A 15,861-nucleotide genomic window follows, 5' to 3' on the forward strand; every position below is an offset into this window, starting at 1 on the left:
AATGGAATAAATGGCGCTATAAAAATGTATAATAATCTAGTGAGAGCTCTCAGGAGATATGTGTCTCGGACGGCTTCCTTTCAGCAGACAGACACGCTGTTCGTCCTCCCCGAAGGTTGCAGGAAAGGACTCACGGCCTCAAGATCGACCATAGCCAGATGGATATGTTTGACTATCCAGGAGTCCTACCGCATCAGAGGAGCAGTCGTTCCGGCTGGGATCGGGGCACACTGCACTCGGGCAGTGGGCGCTTCCTGGGCTCTTCGGCACCAGGCATCAGTGGAACAGGTTTGCAAGGCGGCGACCTGGTCTGGTCTACACACTTTCTCCAAACACTATAATATCCATACTCGGGCTTTGGCGGATGTAGGTCTGGGTAAGAGGATTCTCCAGGCAGCGGTAGCGCACCTATAGGCAGTAGGTGCTTAGGGTTTATACTGTAGAGTCAGTTTCCCACCCAGGGACTGCTTTAGGACGTCCCACCGTCCTGTGTCCCCCAATGAGACGAAGGAGAAATATGAATTTTTGTGTTACTCACCGAAAAATCCTTTTCTCCGAGACGCTCATTGGGGGACACAGCACTCACCCTGTTAGCCACATGGCTTCTTCTTTATTATTCGGTGGGTTTGTTTCTAGATATGTTGCACCTGTATAAAAGCTGATTTACTTTTTGTTCTCCTACTGCTTTTTGGACCAAACTGGGTTCACCTGCGGCCAGTGTCGGGGTGTATATGTTGGAGGGGAGCTAAGTTTTTTTTTTTTTTTTGTTTTGTTTACTTGGTGTCAGCCTCCTGGCGGCAGTAGCATGCACCGACAGTCCTGTGTCCTCCAATGAGCCTCTCGGAGAAAAGGATTTTACGGTGAGTAACACAAAGATTTATATATATATATTTTTTTCTCCTTCACCTCATTGGGGGACACAGAACCATGGGTGTTATGCTGCTGACACTAAGTTAATATAAAGAAAGTTAGCTCCTCCTTTGCAGTATACACCCCCATGCTGGCTCCCAGAGAACCAGTTTTGCTTGGTGTCCATAGGAGGCACACTGGTCTGGTCTTCAGACCAAAAACACCTTTTTTATTTTAATTTTCAAAGTATAACTTTTTACATTTTTACTTTTTCTTTGGATGAAGGGACGACTGATCCTTTTCAAGGCTCTGATCTCCCGAACCAACAACAGGCGGGAAAAGAAGAACCATGTTGCGGGAATGAGAGGAAAAAAATCAGTTGTGGAATGCCGTGCCTGGTCTGATTTTTGGGGGTGACTGGTCCCTTAAAGGGCACCGTTCTCCCCACACCATCAATAGACGAGCACATGCAGTGTCGCCTCCATGTACCCTTTTCTGCAGCCAGGCCTAATGTCGGACATCCAGCCCCGTCCTATCCTAGGGGATTGAACTCCTTGGATGTACAGAGGCTTTTTTTTTTAACTCTTTTGGCGTCCGTGCAGCCCCTACTGCATCACCACTGTTAAAGCGGATGATGCAAGGAGGTGTATGGTCCCTCTCCACCTCCCTGTTAAAGGGATGGTGGATTCAGGGTTCCCTGCACTATCCAAAGAAACCGGCAGCAACAGCAGGATGCCCATACCGTACCTGCTGAGTAGAGCTGCATTTCTCTGCACCCAGCAGCATCTCCAGATAAGTGCCGGGACTGGAGGGCTCCAAACAGGCGGTCAGGGACACTGGTAATGGAGTTCCTTTTATTTTCTGCAGTGGGGGAGGGTCTCTTATTATCCCTTGTCCGGCGCTGGAAATGTAGTCCCTGGCTTCGGCCTTGTGTAGGCCTCATCCTGGAGGCTCCGCTCACGCGATGACTCGTTTTGGCGGCTCCGCCCACAAACCTGACGTTCAGGACGAGAAGCGCCTTTTGTATTCTTGGTGCCATCTTCCTGTCCCTTCATGCCGCTTTCCGGACACTAGCTCGAAATCTGGAAGCAGCCTTTTCCTTGTCAGGATTCGGACATTAAGCGCTGAGAACAGCGCTAATCAGCAGTGGACACAGGACCTGGGCCAGAAGATCTGGACTAAGATCTGGCACACAGGATCTGCTCAAAGATCTGGGTAACAGTTCTGCATTTTTTGAAGGAATCTCTGTAAAAGGGCTCATAGAAGGGTACATTATGTCTCAGTCCAAAGCACTTAAATAATCTAATAAGACTATTAGTCTTTTTCACCACATGTAACTCCTGCCAGTCTGCGTTCCCTAAAGTCCAGGACTTGCCACTCTGCAAAGCCTGTGACCCTATATATGCTCAGGAGCCTTTCACTGTCACCTAGCCAAGTGTACCTAGTCCCCCTGAGTGTGCTTTGTCACTGTCGCTATCCATGGCTTTTTGCCAAAACAATTGAATCCCTCCGTGGATTGGACAGCTCCCATGACTGAGGTAGATGGATCCTCCCCTACGATGGAGCCGTCGGCTAGCAGGGGCTGCAAGCATTCTAGAAACGTGCTGGCGTCTAGTAAACTGGTCCGAAGTACGTCTACCGAGCTATCATGGGCCTTGTAGTGATGAGCGAGTATACTCGTTCGGGTTTTCCCGAGCACGCTCGGGTGATCTCCCGAGTATTTGTGACTGCTCGAAGATTTAGTTTTCCTTGCCTCAGCTGCATGATTTACAGCTGCTAGCCAGCCTGAGTACATGTTGGGGTTTGCTTGGTTGCTAGGGAATCCCCACATGTAATCAAGCTGTCTAGCAGCCGCAAATCATGCAGCTGCGGCAAGGAAAATAAATCTCCGAGCAGTCACAAATACTCGGAGACCACCCGAAGGTGCTCGGGAAAACCCGAGCAATGAGTATACTCTCTCGTCACTAGTGCCTTGCCATCTGCGAGCACCGCTTCTCGCTCTCTCACCAGAGGTGTGTGGCAAACATGATTCTGAGTATGATTCAGATGTTTCCTTGGATCTGGACTCTCCAGGTTTCCAGAAAATGTTGGATTCCATTATTGAGGCCGTCAACCAAACTCTGAAGGTTGACGAGGACTCCGGTTCTCCTCCAGATCACACAGTATTCTTCAAAAGCACTACACGCCCTCGTAGAACATTTGCCATTCACCCGGAGTTTTGGACTATAGTTGATCGGCACAGGGAGCGTCCAGATAAGCGATTCACTGGGCAGAGGCCTCTTGAAGCGCGGTATCCCTTTATCACCTGATCTTAGGAAAGATTGGGCCGAATCTTCTGTAATAGACCCACCAGAATCCCAACTGGCTTCCAAAACTCTTCTATCCCTGTTGGATGGGTCATCAATTAAAAATCTCATGGACCGTCAAATAGAAAATCTGTCTCATTCCGTCTTTGAGGCCTAGTGTTCAGCGCTCTACCCTTCCTTCACTGCCACATGGATAGCTAAAGCAATGGTCTCCTGGGCGGAGACCTTAACTACTTCGATTCAGAGCAGTAACCTTGCCCCGGAGGCACTGCAGCTGGCCAATCAAATCTCTTGAGCGGGAGACTGTGGTTCACGCCTCTTTGGATGCGGCTAGTTGTGCGGCGCTGTCAGCAGCAAATGCCATTACAATCAGAAGTACATTATGGCTCAGAATGGAAAGCGGACTCTGCGTCCAAAAAGTCTGACATCACTCTCTTACCAGAATGGCCTTTTATTTGGTGAGAAGTTGGATCAGCTTATTTCGGATGCTACAGGAGGGAAAAGCAAATTCCTTCCCCAGCAGAGGCTTAGGTGTCCCTTTTAAGCGTCAGCAACAAATCTGCTTCCGGTCCCTTTGTACCAATCCAAGCTGGCCCGCTACTTCTTCCGAATCAGGGCATTCCCCACGCAGGAACAAAGGGTCGCAAGTTTCCTATAGACCCAACCAGCAGTGGAAGTGTCGTCGAAGACAGTCTAGACCAGTATTTCCCAAACTCCAGTCCTCATGGACCCCAACAGGTCATGTTTTCAGGATTTCCATAGTGCTGCACAAGTGAGAGAACTCCTGATACTTCCATCACCTGTGCAATACTAAGGAAATCCTGAAAACATGACCTGTTGGGGTCAGTGATGATTGGAGTTTGGGAAACAATGGTCTAGACCTAAGGGAACTAGGTCTCAGAGATTTTCTGCTCAATGACTCCTGGCGTTATCCGGTCGGCACCAGCAAGGTAGTCGGATGCCTACTTCTGTTTAATATTTAGAATTGAGAGTCCTCAGTGGTTAATACCTTTTTAATGGCTAACTGAAAAGATGGCAACAAATTGCAAGCTTTCGAGACTACACGGGTCTCTTCATCAGGCAAAGACTAAAACAAATTCTGAAGAATCACATATTTATGCACAACATAGTATAGGAAAAAAAACCATGGATAAGCCAGGTGACATGACTTCTGTTTAGTCAGGTCTGGCTTTCCGTCGTCCACGACAAATGGGTCAGAGACCTGGTGTCCTCCGGATACAAAATTGATTTTTTTTCCTCTCATTCCCGCAACATGGTTCTTCTTTTCCCGTTTTCCAAAATCCAAAGCGAGGGCAAGGGCTTTCTCTCGAGCCATAGATTCACTGCGTCAAGATGGAGTCATTGTGCCAGTCCCAGAAAACGAAAGGTTCAAAGGGTTGTACTCGACCTCTGTGTTCCCAAAAAAGGATGGAAAAGTAAGACCCATCCTGGACCTCAAACCTCTAAACAAGTTTGTCAAGGTCTGCCAATTTCAGATGGAGTCCGTCCGTTTGGTCATTACCTCATTAGAAAAAGGAGTTTCCTCTTCCATTGACATTCGGGATGCTTACCTCTCTCTCTTTCTCTTTCTCTTTTTCCCCTCACCAAAAATTCCTGCGCTTCGCCATTCGCAAACAACATTTTCAGTTCACGGATTTGCCCTTTGGCCTCGCTACCACTCCCAGAGTGTTCACAAAGGTCATGATGGCCGTCCTGTCCATCTTGCACCCTCGGGGCGTGGTAGTTCTGCCTTTTCTGGATGACTTTCTAGTCAAAGGACTGTCATTATAGGACTGTGCAGAGTCCGTTTTGGGGATGATCCTGGACATCTCCTGAGTGTTGGTGATTCTCCCTTGTGCATTTTGTCACTCGTCCCCTCATTCCATCTGATTTGCTTTGAGGATTCTGGGGAAAAATGGTGGCCGCAATGGAAGCAGTCCACTTCGCTCAACTGCATCTCTGTCCCATACAGCATGCTCTTCTGGCAGCTTGGGTCAGGAACCCTTTCTCTCTCGACCGCCGGTGCCGCTTGTCTCTGCGAGTCAGATGGACTCTGAGCTCCTCCCTCAACCAGGAGAGATCTTTTCTTCTGGTTCAATGGTTAGTGGTGACTACCGATGCCAGTCTTCTGGGCTGGGGAGCAGTTTTTCGTCACCATACTGCTCAAGGCTGCTGGTCAACTCAGGAATCCAGACTTCCGATGAATGTTCTAGAGATCCGAGCAATACGGCTAGCCCTGCAGCAGTTCCACTGTCTTCTGGCAGGTCACCACATCCAAATTCAATCGGATAATACCACGGCTGTGGCATACATCAATCATCAAGGGGGTACACGCAGCCGGAGCGGCAATGGCCGAGGTAGCTCACATTCTCCGATGGGCTGAGAGCAATCGCTCGGTAATCTCGGCAGTGCACATCCTAGGTGTAAAAAACTGGGCAGCAGACTTCCTCAGCCGTCAGGGTCTCTCCTTGGGGGGAGTGGGAACTTCATCCGGAAGTTTTCTGACAGATCTGTCTTCGCTGAGGGACTCCAGATATTGATCTAATGGCGTCCAGACTCGGTCTCTAGATCCAAGAGCCATCAGAGTGGTTGCTTTTGGTTCTTCCGTGGCTCCAGTTTCGCCTTCCTTATTTTTTCCCCGCTGCTGCTACTTCCGAGTCATCAGGATGATCAAAGCGGAGGGGGTGCCAGTGATCCTGGTCGCTCCAGACTGGCGACGCCAAGCGTGATTTGCTGAGTTGGTACACCTCGTCGCCGACATCCCCTGTCGATTGCCGGATTGTCCAGATCTGTTCTCCCAGGGTTCGATTTGCCACCAGAACTCAGCGGCCCTGTGTTTAATGGCTTGGCCGTTGAATCCTGGGTTCTAACCCAGGCTAGTTTTTCACAATAGGTTGTTTCCACAATGATTAGTGCTCGTAAACCTGCGTCGGTACGCATCTACCACCGTACCTGGAAAACCTTTTTCGCATGGTGCAGAGGGATGTTCTCCCCTCGTTTTTTCTATTCCCACCATTTTAACTTCCTTATGTGCGGTCTGGACTCAGACCTGGCTCTCAGTTCCCTCAGTTCTTGGCCTTGTCGGTCTTATTCCAGCGTAGGATTGCGACAAAACTGCAAGTGAAGACTTTCATGCAATGGGTTGCACATGTAATGCCTCCCTATTGCATGCCATTAGATCCTTGGGACCTTAACTTGGTCCTGGGGTCTTACAGGAGACTCCTTTTGAACCGCTTCAGGATGTCTCGCTGACCTTCCTGTCCTGGAAGGTCGCCTTTCTCATTGTGGTCACGTCAATTAGGCGAGTTTCGGAGCTAGCCGCTCTGTCCTGTCAGAAGCCTTTCCTTTTTTCCATCAGGACAAGGTTGTCCTCAGACCGTCCCCATCCGTTTTGCCCAAAGTAGTCTCGTCCTTCCATCTTAACGAGGACATTGTTGTTCCCTCGTTGTATCTGGCACCTGTCCACAGAGTGGAACGGGCCCTTCACACTCTGGGCGTTAAGAGCTATGAGAAGGTATGTCTCGAGGACGGCGTCCTTACATAGGTCGGACGCTTTATTCGTGCTTCCTGAGGGGCACAGGAAGGGTTTAGCTGCTTCAAAGACTACTATAGCCAGGTGGATTAGTTCCACCATCCAGGAGTCCTACCTCGTCACAGGTCAGCCTATCCCAGTGGGGATCAGGGCATTACTCCACTTGGTCGATGGAGGCTTCTTGGGTCATTCAGCATCAGGCGTCGGCAGGGCAGGTCTACAAAGCTGCGACTTGGTTCAGTCTGCACACATTCTCGAAACACTATAATATTCACACCCAGACTTCCACTGATGTGATACTTGACAAAGGCCATGTTTGGCCGAAACGTTGTATGATGTGATGGCAGAATAAAGACCTCTTTTGATATATCCTTCACCTGGAATGGATGCTGCTTCCTTTTCTACATTTTCCACTGATGCGAGTCTGGGCAGGCGAATTCTGCAGGCCGCAGTGGCACACATCTAGACAGTTATGTGGGGCCTTGATCTGTTATGTTGTTTCCCACCCAGGGACTGCTTTGAGACGTCCTGTGTCCCCCAGTGAGGCGAAGGGGACAAAAAGGGATTTTTGTGTTCTCACCGTAAAATCTTTTTCTCCTAGCCAATCATTGGGGGACACAGCACCCACCCTGTTATCCTAATAGCTTTGTACTTGTTCTGTAATTTCACATGTACTCATATATGTTGTTAATGATCTCCTACTGCTTTTGCACTGAACTGGTTCTCTGGGAACCAGTATGGGGGTGTATACTTCAGAGGAGGAGCTAACTTTCTTTGTATTAACTTAGTGGCAGTAGCCTAACACCCATGGTCCTGTGTCCTCCAATGATTGGCTCAGAGAAAAAGATTTTATGGGGAGTACACAAAAATCCCTTTTTTCTCCTTCTCTCTGCATGACACCTGCAGCTTATGGTTGGTCAGTGCCATGCAAGGGGGAAAAGTACGTTCTCCTAGCTAGGGAATCGCTTATAATTTACAACCTAAATTTACAAGCTAATATCTCTGCACTGGAGAGGAGAAATGAAAAAATAAATACTTTTTTTTTTTTTTTTTTTTAGGCCTGCAGCCACTATTACATGATGTGGCCAACAGGTGAAATGTCCTCTTTAACCTTCGTCTGGCTGAGTAGGTACAATTGTAACTATTCCGTTTTAAAATTGCAATAAATTTTTTTTTTGAAAAGTCGTAGAGGGCTGAAATTTCGTGACATCTCTGCAGTTTTGGTCCAGAATATATTGGCCAAATTTCAATAAAATATATATGAAGGTAGAATTGTACCTCTGCAGCCTGTTAACGTTGTAAAATTATGCAGCCTGACGAAGGTTAAACTATTCTAATGGAAAGCTTGAGAGTTGACTATAAGTTGTTTTTACCTTTTGAAATGATAGGTGGCAAAAGTTATTGAAATCTCACTTTTATTCATTTTGCTCTTTTGTGCAATTGTTTCCGAATCATTCAGCAACATAAAAAAAAGAGACGACCAGAGGTTTTCAACTTTTCAGCAATTCATCTGGTGCATGACCCACAAGGTAATTAAATATATGGTTCATGTTACAAAGGAAACCAATTTCCCATTTCAGTCTTTGTAAGTTAGATGTTGTCTAACGGCTTTAGTCATATTGGAGTTTAGTCATATTGGAGTTATATGTATAACAATGTACATCCATAAAAGAACAGTAGAAAATGCACATGGGTAGAAAAAAACAGTTCAGTTTTTCTCAATCAATTATGAAGTTCGTGTTCACAAGGTCTCTGCTATTACTACTAGTGATGAGCGAACGTACTCGTGTTCTAACTGAATGTCTTTGGAGTCATCAACAAATATGTTTGAGTCCCCGAGACTGCATGTCTCGCGGCTGTTCGACACCCGCAACACGTAGGGATTATATAACAAACAGGCAATAATAATATTTTATTCACAAAAAGAATCAGCTGTGATCCTGTGCTGTAATATCTGTATAATCTTTTGCTTCCTCCCCTGCCCAGGAGATGAGGTATGATCAGACCATGTTCCTGTACGGTCAGACAGCCATTACACAGTACACAGCTGGGGCACATTTATACGATTATCTCAGCACAGGAACATTTTATTTAAACACATCTAATTGTGGAAATTATTATTGTTCCAATATCTATCGATTAAAATATACTTTTGGTCATGACACAACCTCTTAAGTGTAATTATGAAAAATCATCCATTAAGAGGTCTAGTTGACCACTTTGAACCGTGTCGCGTGTTTTTTTTCTCTCTATACAATATCAGGGCAAATTTTACATTTTTACAGCAGGTTGCAATGGCAAAAAACCCATGGCCAGCTTTGTGTTCATACATTCATAAATGAGATCAAGTATGCAAGCTTGGGATTTAATTGACTTATAATTGATTAAATCTTCCTCGTGTTTAGGTTTATGGGGGCCATTTTTGCTGTTGAACTTGACTTCAACAGAAACCATTGCAATGCAGATATGCACATAGCCAACTAGTCTTAAAGGGTTCTTATTTTCACACGCTCACCTCTTCATTTCTCGATGGCTGAATCGTTGCCTTAAAGTGTCAGTTCTCTGATGCTGTAAGCAAAGTCAGCTTTGCCTTTTCTGCATCGATTCAGCCAGTCAGCTTCAGTCGGCATTTAAAAGCTTTATGGAAAACACATTGCAAGCCTATTTCAAAATCCCTTAGTTTTTGATGAGAAGATTTTTAATATGGAGTAAATTGCAAAGTTGCTCTTTTTATAAGCACCTTGCGATTTTACCCATGTTTGATAACCTGAAATAACTCCCATAAGTGCAAAATATCTTTTAATGAGGCGTTAATGAAACAAAAAAAACCTTTAGCGCACTTTATAAATTCCACACTTGTTTCAATATTCCTTCAGATTTTGCAGAAAAACTTTTGAAAGAGTTGGAAAAATCCAAAGAACGTTTTGAAGTCAAGATGATGTTTATGGACCTCATCTCCAGGCTGGTTGGAATCCATGAGGTGAGTTGCTGTTTATGCTGGTTTTCTAAAGAATGATTTTCCTGCTACTTTTACAGGGTCACAAAAATCTGCAGGAGGAACACTGCATGAATGCCTTTCTCCTACGCTTCATTGGGGGACACAGGACCATGGGCTGTTATGCTGCTTGCCACTAGGAGGATACTAAGTAAACCCAAATAATTAACTCCTCCACTGCAGTATACACCCCTTGACTGGCCAGTAACGACCCAGTTCTTGCTTAGTGTCTGTAGGAGGCACTTGGGTCTTTCAGACCCCAACGTTTTTTATTTTATTTTTATTTTTCTTTAAATTTTTATTTTTTAATTAACGGTGTGAAGGGGACGACGGATTCCTTTTCAGGGTCCGCTCTCCCCCGAACCATCAACAGGCGAGTATACCTCACCATACCTCTCCTGTGACGTTTGGGGCACGCCTAATATGCGCTAGGGCGGCGGTTCCTATACGGTCTCGATCTCCCCCCTGTAAGATGGCGAGCACATAGAGTATACCTCTTATGTGCATCTCCTGGGCTCCACCGCACTCAAGCCCACACCTTGGCGTCATGTAGTCCCCACAGTAGCCGTAAGCCCCCTACGGCAGGCACAGTTGTAAGTCCCCTGAGAAGGCAAGCACACATCAGGACGCTTTCCATCTCCCAGCATAGGGAGGATCGCTTGAGCTGGAGGTGGCTCCTCCTCGGTGAGTACTACTCTTCGTCACGCTGCCGGCGTGGGAAGATGCGGTCCGGGTCCCTGGGGAGAGGGAGTTCGTACGGCTCCGACACTTCAGGATGGACTCGCTCTGTTCCGTTGTCGCGTCCCTGGAAAAAAGAGAGTTCCTGGCATCCATAGACATCAAGGATGCTTATCTACATATTCCAATTTTTCCCTCTCATCAGCAGTTCCTGCGCTTCGCAGTCCAAGAAGAACACTTCCAGTTTGTGGCCTTGCCCTTCGGACTCGCCACTGCCCCCAGAGTCTTCACAAAGGTCATGGCGGCTGTCATGGCCATTCTTTACGGTCGGGTAGTGGTAGTCCTTCCGTATCTGGACGACCTTTTAATCAAGGGTCCGTCCCATTCTGCCTGAGAGGAGTCTGTAAGTATCACCGTGGATTCTCTTTCTCGCCTGGGTTGGAAAATCAACTTCTAGAAATCATCTCCAGTGCCAGCTCAGCAAATCTGCTTCCTGGGCATGATTTTGGACTCTTCCTGTGGGTTAGTCATTCTCCCTCCAGAGAAGGTCTTGTCCTTACAACAGGGAGTGCGCAGTCTCTCCCGCCCAGTCCCTCGCTCCATTCGCTTTGCGATGCGCATCCTCGTGAAAATGGTTGTGGCAATGGAAGCCGTTCCGTTTGCGCAGTTCCATCTCCGTCCCCTGTAACAGGTGCTGTTGTTAGCCTGGGACAGGAGTCCGTTTTCCCTCAGACCCTCAGGTGGCGGACGCTTCAGTCTTCCCTGAACCAAAGAAGTCCTTTCTCCCAGTGCGCTGGTTAGTGGTGACCACCGATGCCAGCCTTTTCGACTGGGGCGCAGTTTTCAATCACCACACGGCACAAGGTTGTTGGTCCACGAGAGAGTCGTGTCTTCCAATCAATATCTTGGAGATTCGAGCGATCACACTTGCCTTATGCAACTTCCACCATCTTCTTGCAGGCTATCCCATCAGAATCCAATCCGACAACGCCACAGCCGTGGCGTATATCAACCGGCAAGGGGGAACCCGCAGCAGGGCAGCCATGCTCGAAGTCTCCCACATCCTGCGCTGGGCCGAGACCAATCACTCGCTCATCTCGGCGATCCACATACTGGGTGTGGAGAATTGGGAAGTGGACTTCCTAAGTCGCCAAGGTCTTGCCTCGGGCGAGTGGTCCCTCCATCCGGAAGTCTTCCAGCAGATTTGTCTTCGCTGGGGGACGCCGGATGTGGATCTCATGGCCTCCAGGCTCAACAACCAGGTTCCCCAGTTCATTGCTCGATCCCGCGATCCTTGCGCCATCGGGGAAGATGCTCTGGTCCTGTCGTGGCATCGGTTCCAGCTGCCAGACATATTTCCACCTCTGCTCCCGAGAGTCATCAAGAAGATCAGGGCAGAGGGGAGACCGATAATCCTCGTCGCGCTGGACTGGCCGCGCTGAGCATGGTACGTGGAACTCATCCAAATGGTCACCGATGTTCCCTGGCGGCTTCCAGATCGCAGGGATCTCCTCTCACAGGGCCCGATTTGCCACCAGCACTCCGGGGCCCTGTCTTTGATGGCGTGGCTGTTGAATCCTGGATTTTAGCTCAAGCCGGTTTCTCTCCAGGGGTTTCTTCTACCATGATTCGCGCTAGGAAACCCGTATCCATGCGCATTTATCATCACACCTGGCGCATCTTCTTTTCATGGTGCAATGCCCATGGACGTTAACCTCTGGTGTTTTCCGTTCCGTCCATTCTGGAGTTTCTCCAATCAGGTTTAGTTAGGCCTTGCCCTAAGCTCGCTCAAGGGAGAAGTGTCTGCATTGTCTGTTCTATTTCAACGAAAGATCGCTTCCAGACTGCAAGTTAAAGGGACTCTGTCACCTGAATTTGGCGGGACTGGTTTTGGGTCATATGGGCGGAGTTTTCGGGTGTTTGATTCACCCTTTCCTTACCCGCTGGCTGCACGCTGGCTGCAATATTGGATTGAAGTTCATTCTCGGTCCTCCATAGTACACGCCTGTGCAAGGCAATCTTGCCTTGTGCAGGCGTGTACTATGGAGGACAGAGAATGAACTTCAATCCAATATTGCAGCCAGCATGAAGCCAGCGGGTAAGGAAAGGGTGAATCAAACACCCGAAAACTCCGCCCATATGACCCAAAACCAGTCCCGCCAAATTCAGGTGACAGGTTCCCTTTAAGACGTTCATCCAGGGATTCTCCCGAGTGGTTCCTCCCTATAGAATGCCTTTGGCTTCATGGGATCTTAACTTGGTTCTCGGAGTTCTTCAGGAGGCCCCTTTCGGACCATTGCAGGACATCTCTCCCACCCTCCTTTCATGGAAGGTGGTCTTTCTTGTGGCGATTACGTCAATGAGGAGAGTTTCTGAGTTGGCAGCCCTCTCGAGCCGACCCCCTTTTCTGATTTTTCACCCAGACAAGGTAGTCTTGAGAACCTCTCCCTCTTTCCTACCTAAAGTCGTCTCCTCCTTTCATCTAAATGAGGACATTGTCTTGCCGTCATTCTGTCCGGCACCAACCCATCGTATCGAGAAAGTTCTCCATACTCTGGATGTGGTTAGAGCTCTTCGGCGGTACATATCTCGCACGGCTCCCTTCCGTAAGTCTGATGTCCTGTTCGTGCTTCCAGAGGGACATAGGAAAGGTCTCCCCGCCTCAAAGGCCACTCTAGCCAAGTGGATTCGCTCCACTATTCAGGAATCCTACCGCTTCAGGAACGCCTCTGTCCCAGCAGGGATTAAGGCGCATTCGACTCGGTCGGTCGGTGCTTCTTGGGCCATTCGGCACCAGGTTTCAGCACAACAGCTTTGTAAAGCTGTGACTTGGTCCAGTCTGCATACCTTCACGAAGCACTATCACGTTCATACCCAGGCTTCGGCAGACGCTGCCCTTGGCAGGTGCATTCTGCAGACAGTGGTACCTCAGTAAGCCAGTGGTACATAGGGGTTTAGCAGTGCAATTGCTCCCCACCCAGGGACTGTTTTAGGACGTCCCATGGTCCTGTGTCCCCCAGTGAGGCGTAGGAGAAAAGGAGATTTTTTTGTGTACTCACCGTAAAATCTTTTTCTCCGAGCCAATCATTGGGGGACACAGCACCCACCCTGTTAGCCTATCAGCTGGTTGTTATTGTGGTTTGTTCCTCAGTTTTTTACATAGTTTACTTGTTTGGTTTTTCCTTATACTCCTACTGCTTTACTAGCGAACTGGGTCATTACTGGCCAGTCAAGGGGTGTATACTGCAGAGGAGGAGTTAATTCTTTGTGTCCTCCTAGTGGCAAGCAGCATAACACCCCATCGTACTCTGTCCCCCAATGATTGGCTCGGAGAAAAAGATTTTACGGTGAGTACACAAAAATCTCCTTTTTTAGCGGTTGCACACAGACCATTTTTCATCATTCAGCTGTCAAAAAATTGGCCCACCTGCTTGGGACCCAGCTCAATGAGCCTCACTTGTGAGCCAGTCTGGTGTACCCGATACATTCATTTGACATGGGACTATTACAGAGATGCAAAATAACGTCGGAGGAAAATATATGGCTCGAATTTTGGCACAATAGCCTTTTAAAGATATTCTAATTCTTGCTACAGCAAATCTTCTCTGAACCTGCCATTTAACATAGGAGCCACTTGTTGGAGTGACCATGTGGCAGGTTGAGATGGTTAGTTGCCTGAATATAAAACATTCATGACCATGGTCTTACTAGTGAGAGATGGTCTCTGCAGCATCTCGATTTTTGCTTGTTAGAATGGTTGCCATTTTTGGTTTGGTTGCCAAATTTGTTGACACCTGTCTATATAAACTACAGATGGCAAGCTTTTATTTAAAAAGAAATATTAATCTAGCATTTAATTATTAAAATTTTCTAGTCATTATATTTGTATTGTTACTTATAATTTTGGAGTGCTTTCATAGATATTTGGATGGATTAATAATTACCATAAATTGTTTTCTTTTGGTAGTAAATTTTAATTATGACCAATACTTTCTTACAGCTATTTCTTTTTAACTTCTACCCATTTATACAAAGATTTCTGCAACCTCATCAAAGAGGTAAGCCGCCTTATTTTCTTGTCCAATGCATATTCTACAAATGGCAAAGCCTGCCATACAAATGCGACTAATGATCGGCCAACTGTTAAATCATATGACTTCATCATAATCTGTGGCTTTTGAAACTAAGAATCGATTATGTTGTGCTCTTGGCCATAAACCCTATTCCATTGCTGAAACCTGTCAAAATCAGTGGGTTTAGATTACCGTATTTAACGTTGAAGCCTAACTTTAGTTTTATTTTAGGATAGGTGTATACATATTGAGGCATTTATTACACACCCATAGAGAATATAATATTACTAGATTACATTATTTGTCATAGTGTTTGTACATAAAATTGTCTACTGTAATTGTTATTATATGCTCCCTATAAGTGAAATATTTAGAATTGAGAGTCCTCAGTGGTTGATATCTTTTAATGGCTAACTGAAAAGATGGTAACAAATTGCAAGCTTTCGAGACTACACAGGTCTCTTCATCAGGCAAAGACTAAAACAAATTCTGAAGAATCACATATTTATGCACAACACATAGTATAGGGAAAAAAAAAGAGGGGAAAAAAAACCATGGATAAGCCAGGTGACATGAAGCAGAATTACCATGGGTGATAAACAGTTACGTCCATAAATATTGGGCCAATTCTTAGATATGGACAATAAAACAATCCTGATCTAAGAATTGGCCCAATATTTATGGACGTAACTGTTTATCACCCAAACAAAAGGAGATCAAAAAGCAGTATGCACACACAAATGGTATCAATCAAAACTACAGCTGATGCAGCCAAACACCCTCCTACAACTCTATTGACCCAAAAATAAGTTATGTCTCTCAAAAAACCTAAGTATACATTTGGTATCTTCATAACCATACTAGTCCATAGAGCAAAGTTACCAGGTCATTTTCATATTTTTCTTCGATTCCACCTCACTTGCAATTGTTTGCTGTTTTTAAGTACATTTTATGTAAAGTGAATATTGTCATTTAAAATGACAACTTGTCCCCCAATAAAACAAGCCGTTATGCAGCCATGTAGACTGAAAAAGAAAAATATGTTTTGGTAGAAGAGGAGGAAAAACTGAAACTGCGTAATTGAAAAACTACCCAGTCCTTAAGGTGTTAAGGGAGGCTTCCAACTGTGAGGCATAAAGTCCATTGTCAGAGCTTCCATTCTTCTCTAATTTCTTATTTTCTTTTAATTAGAGGTGACCAGAATCCTTTTGTTTGCTGCTCATGCTACCCATCACCTAGTTCCTCCAGAGGTAATTTTTGATTCTTTCCATAAGTGCAAATACGTGTTCATATTATTAAGTGCAATATGTTTAACCATATTTATTTAGTGAGACAAAACATCATTCCAGCTAGTCACTTGAAAATTGCTCTGAATTTTTCATATTTTCATTTTCATTATAATTTTTGTTTGTGTTGGACCAGCAAAAG

At 46.2% G+C, this 15,861-nt stretch overlaps 1 protein-coding gene across 1 annotated transcript in view; it reads left to right on the top strand.

The window, feature by feature from the left end:
- SDAD1 (SDA1 domain containing 1) overlaps window positions 1-15,861 on the top strand; it is a 108,409-nt gene that overhangs the window by 20,398 nt on the left and 72,150 nt on the right. Inside the window, exons 10-13 of the mRNA XM_069743401.1 lie at window positions 8,147-8,216; window positions 9,564-9,667; window positions 14,361-14,418; window positions 15,625-15,683. Of these exons, the coding sequence (XP_069599502.1) occupies window positions 8,147-8,216; window positions 9,564-9,667; window positions 14,361-14,418; window positions 15,625-15,683 (291 nt within the window). The remainder of the gene's footprint in view (window positions 1-8,146; window positions 8,217-9,563; window positions 9,668-14,360; window positions 14,419-15,624; window positions 15,684-15,861) is intronic.

Source organism: Ranitomeya imitator, chromosome 1 (assembly GCF_032444005.1).
Source record: "Ranitomeya imitator isolate aRanImi1 chromosome 1, aRanImi1.pri, whole genome shotgun sequence".
NCBI lineage: Eukaryota > Metazoa > Chordata > Amphibia > Anura > Dendrobatidae > Ranitomeya > Ranitomeya imitator.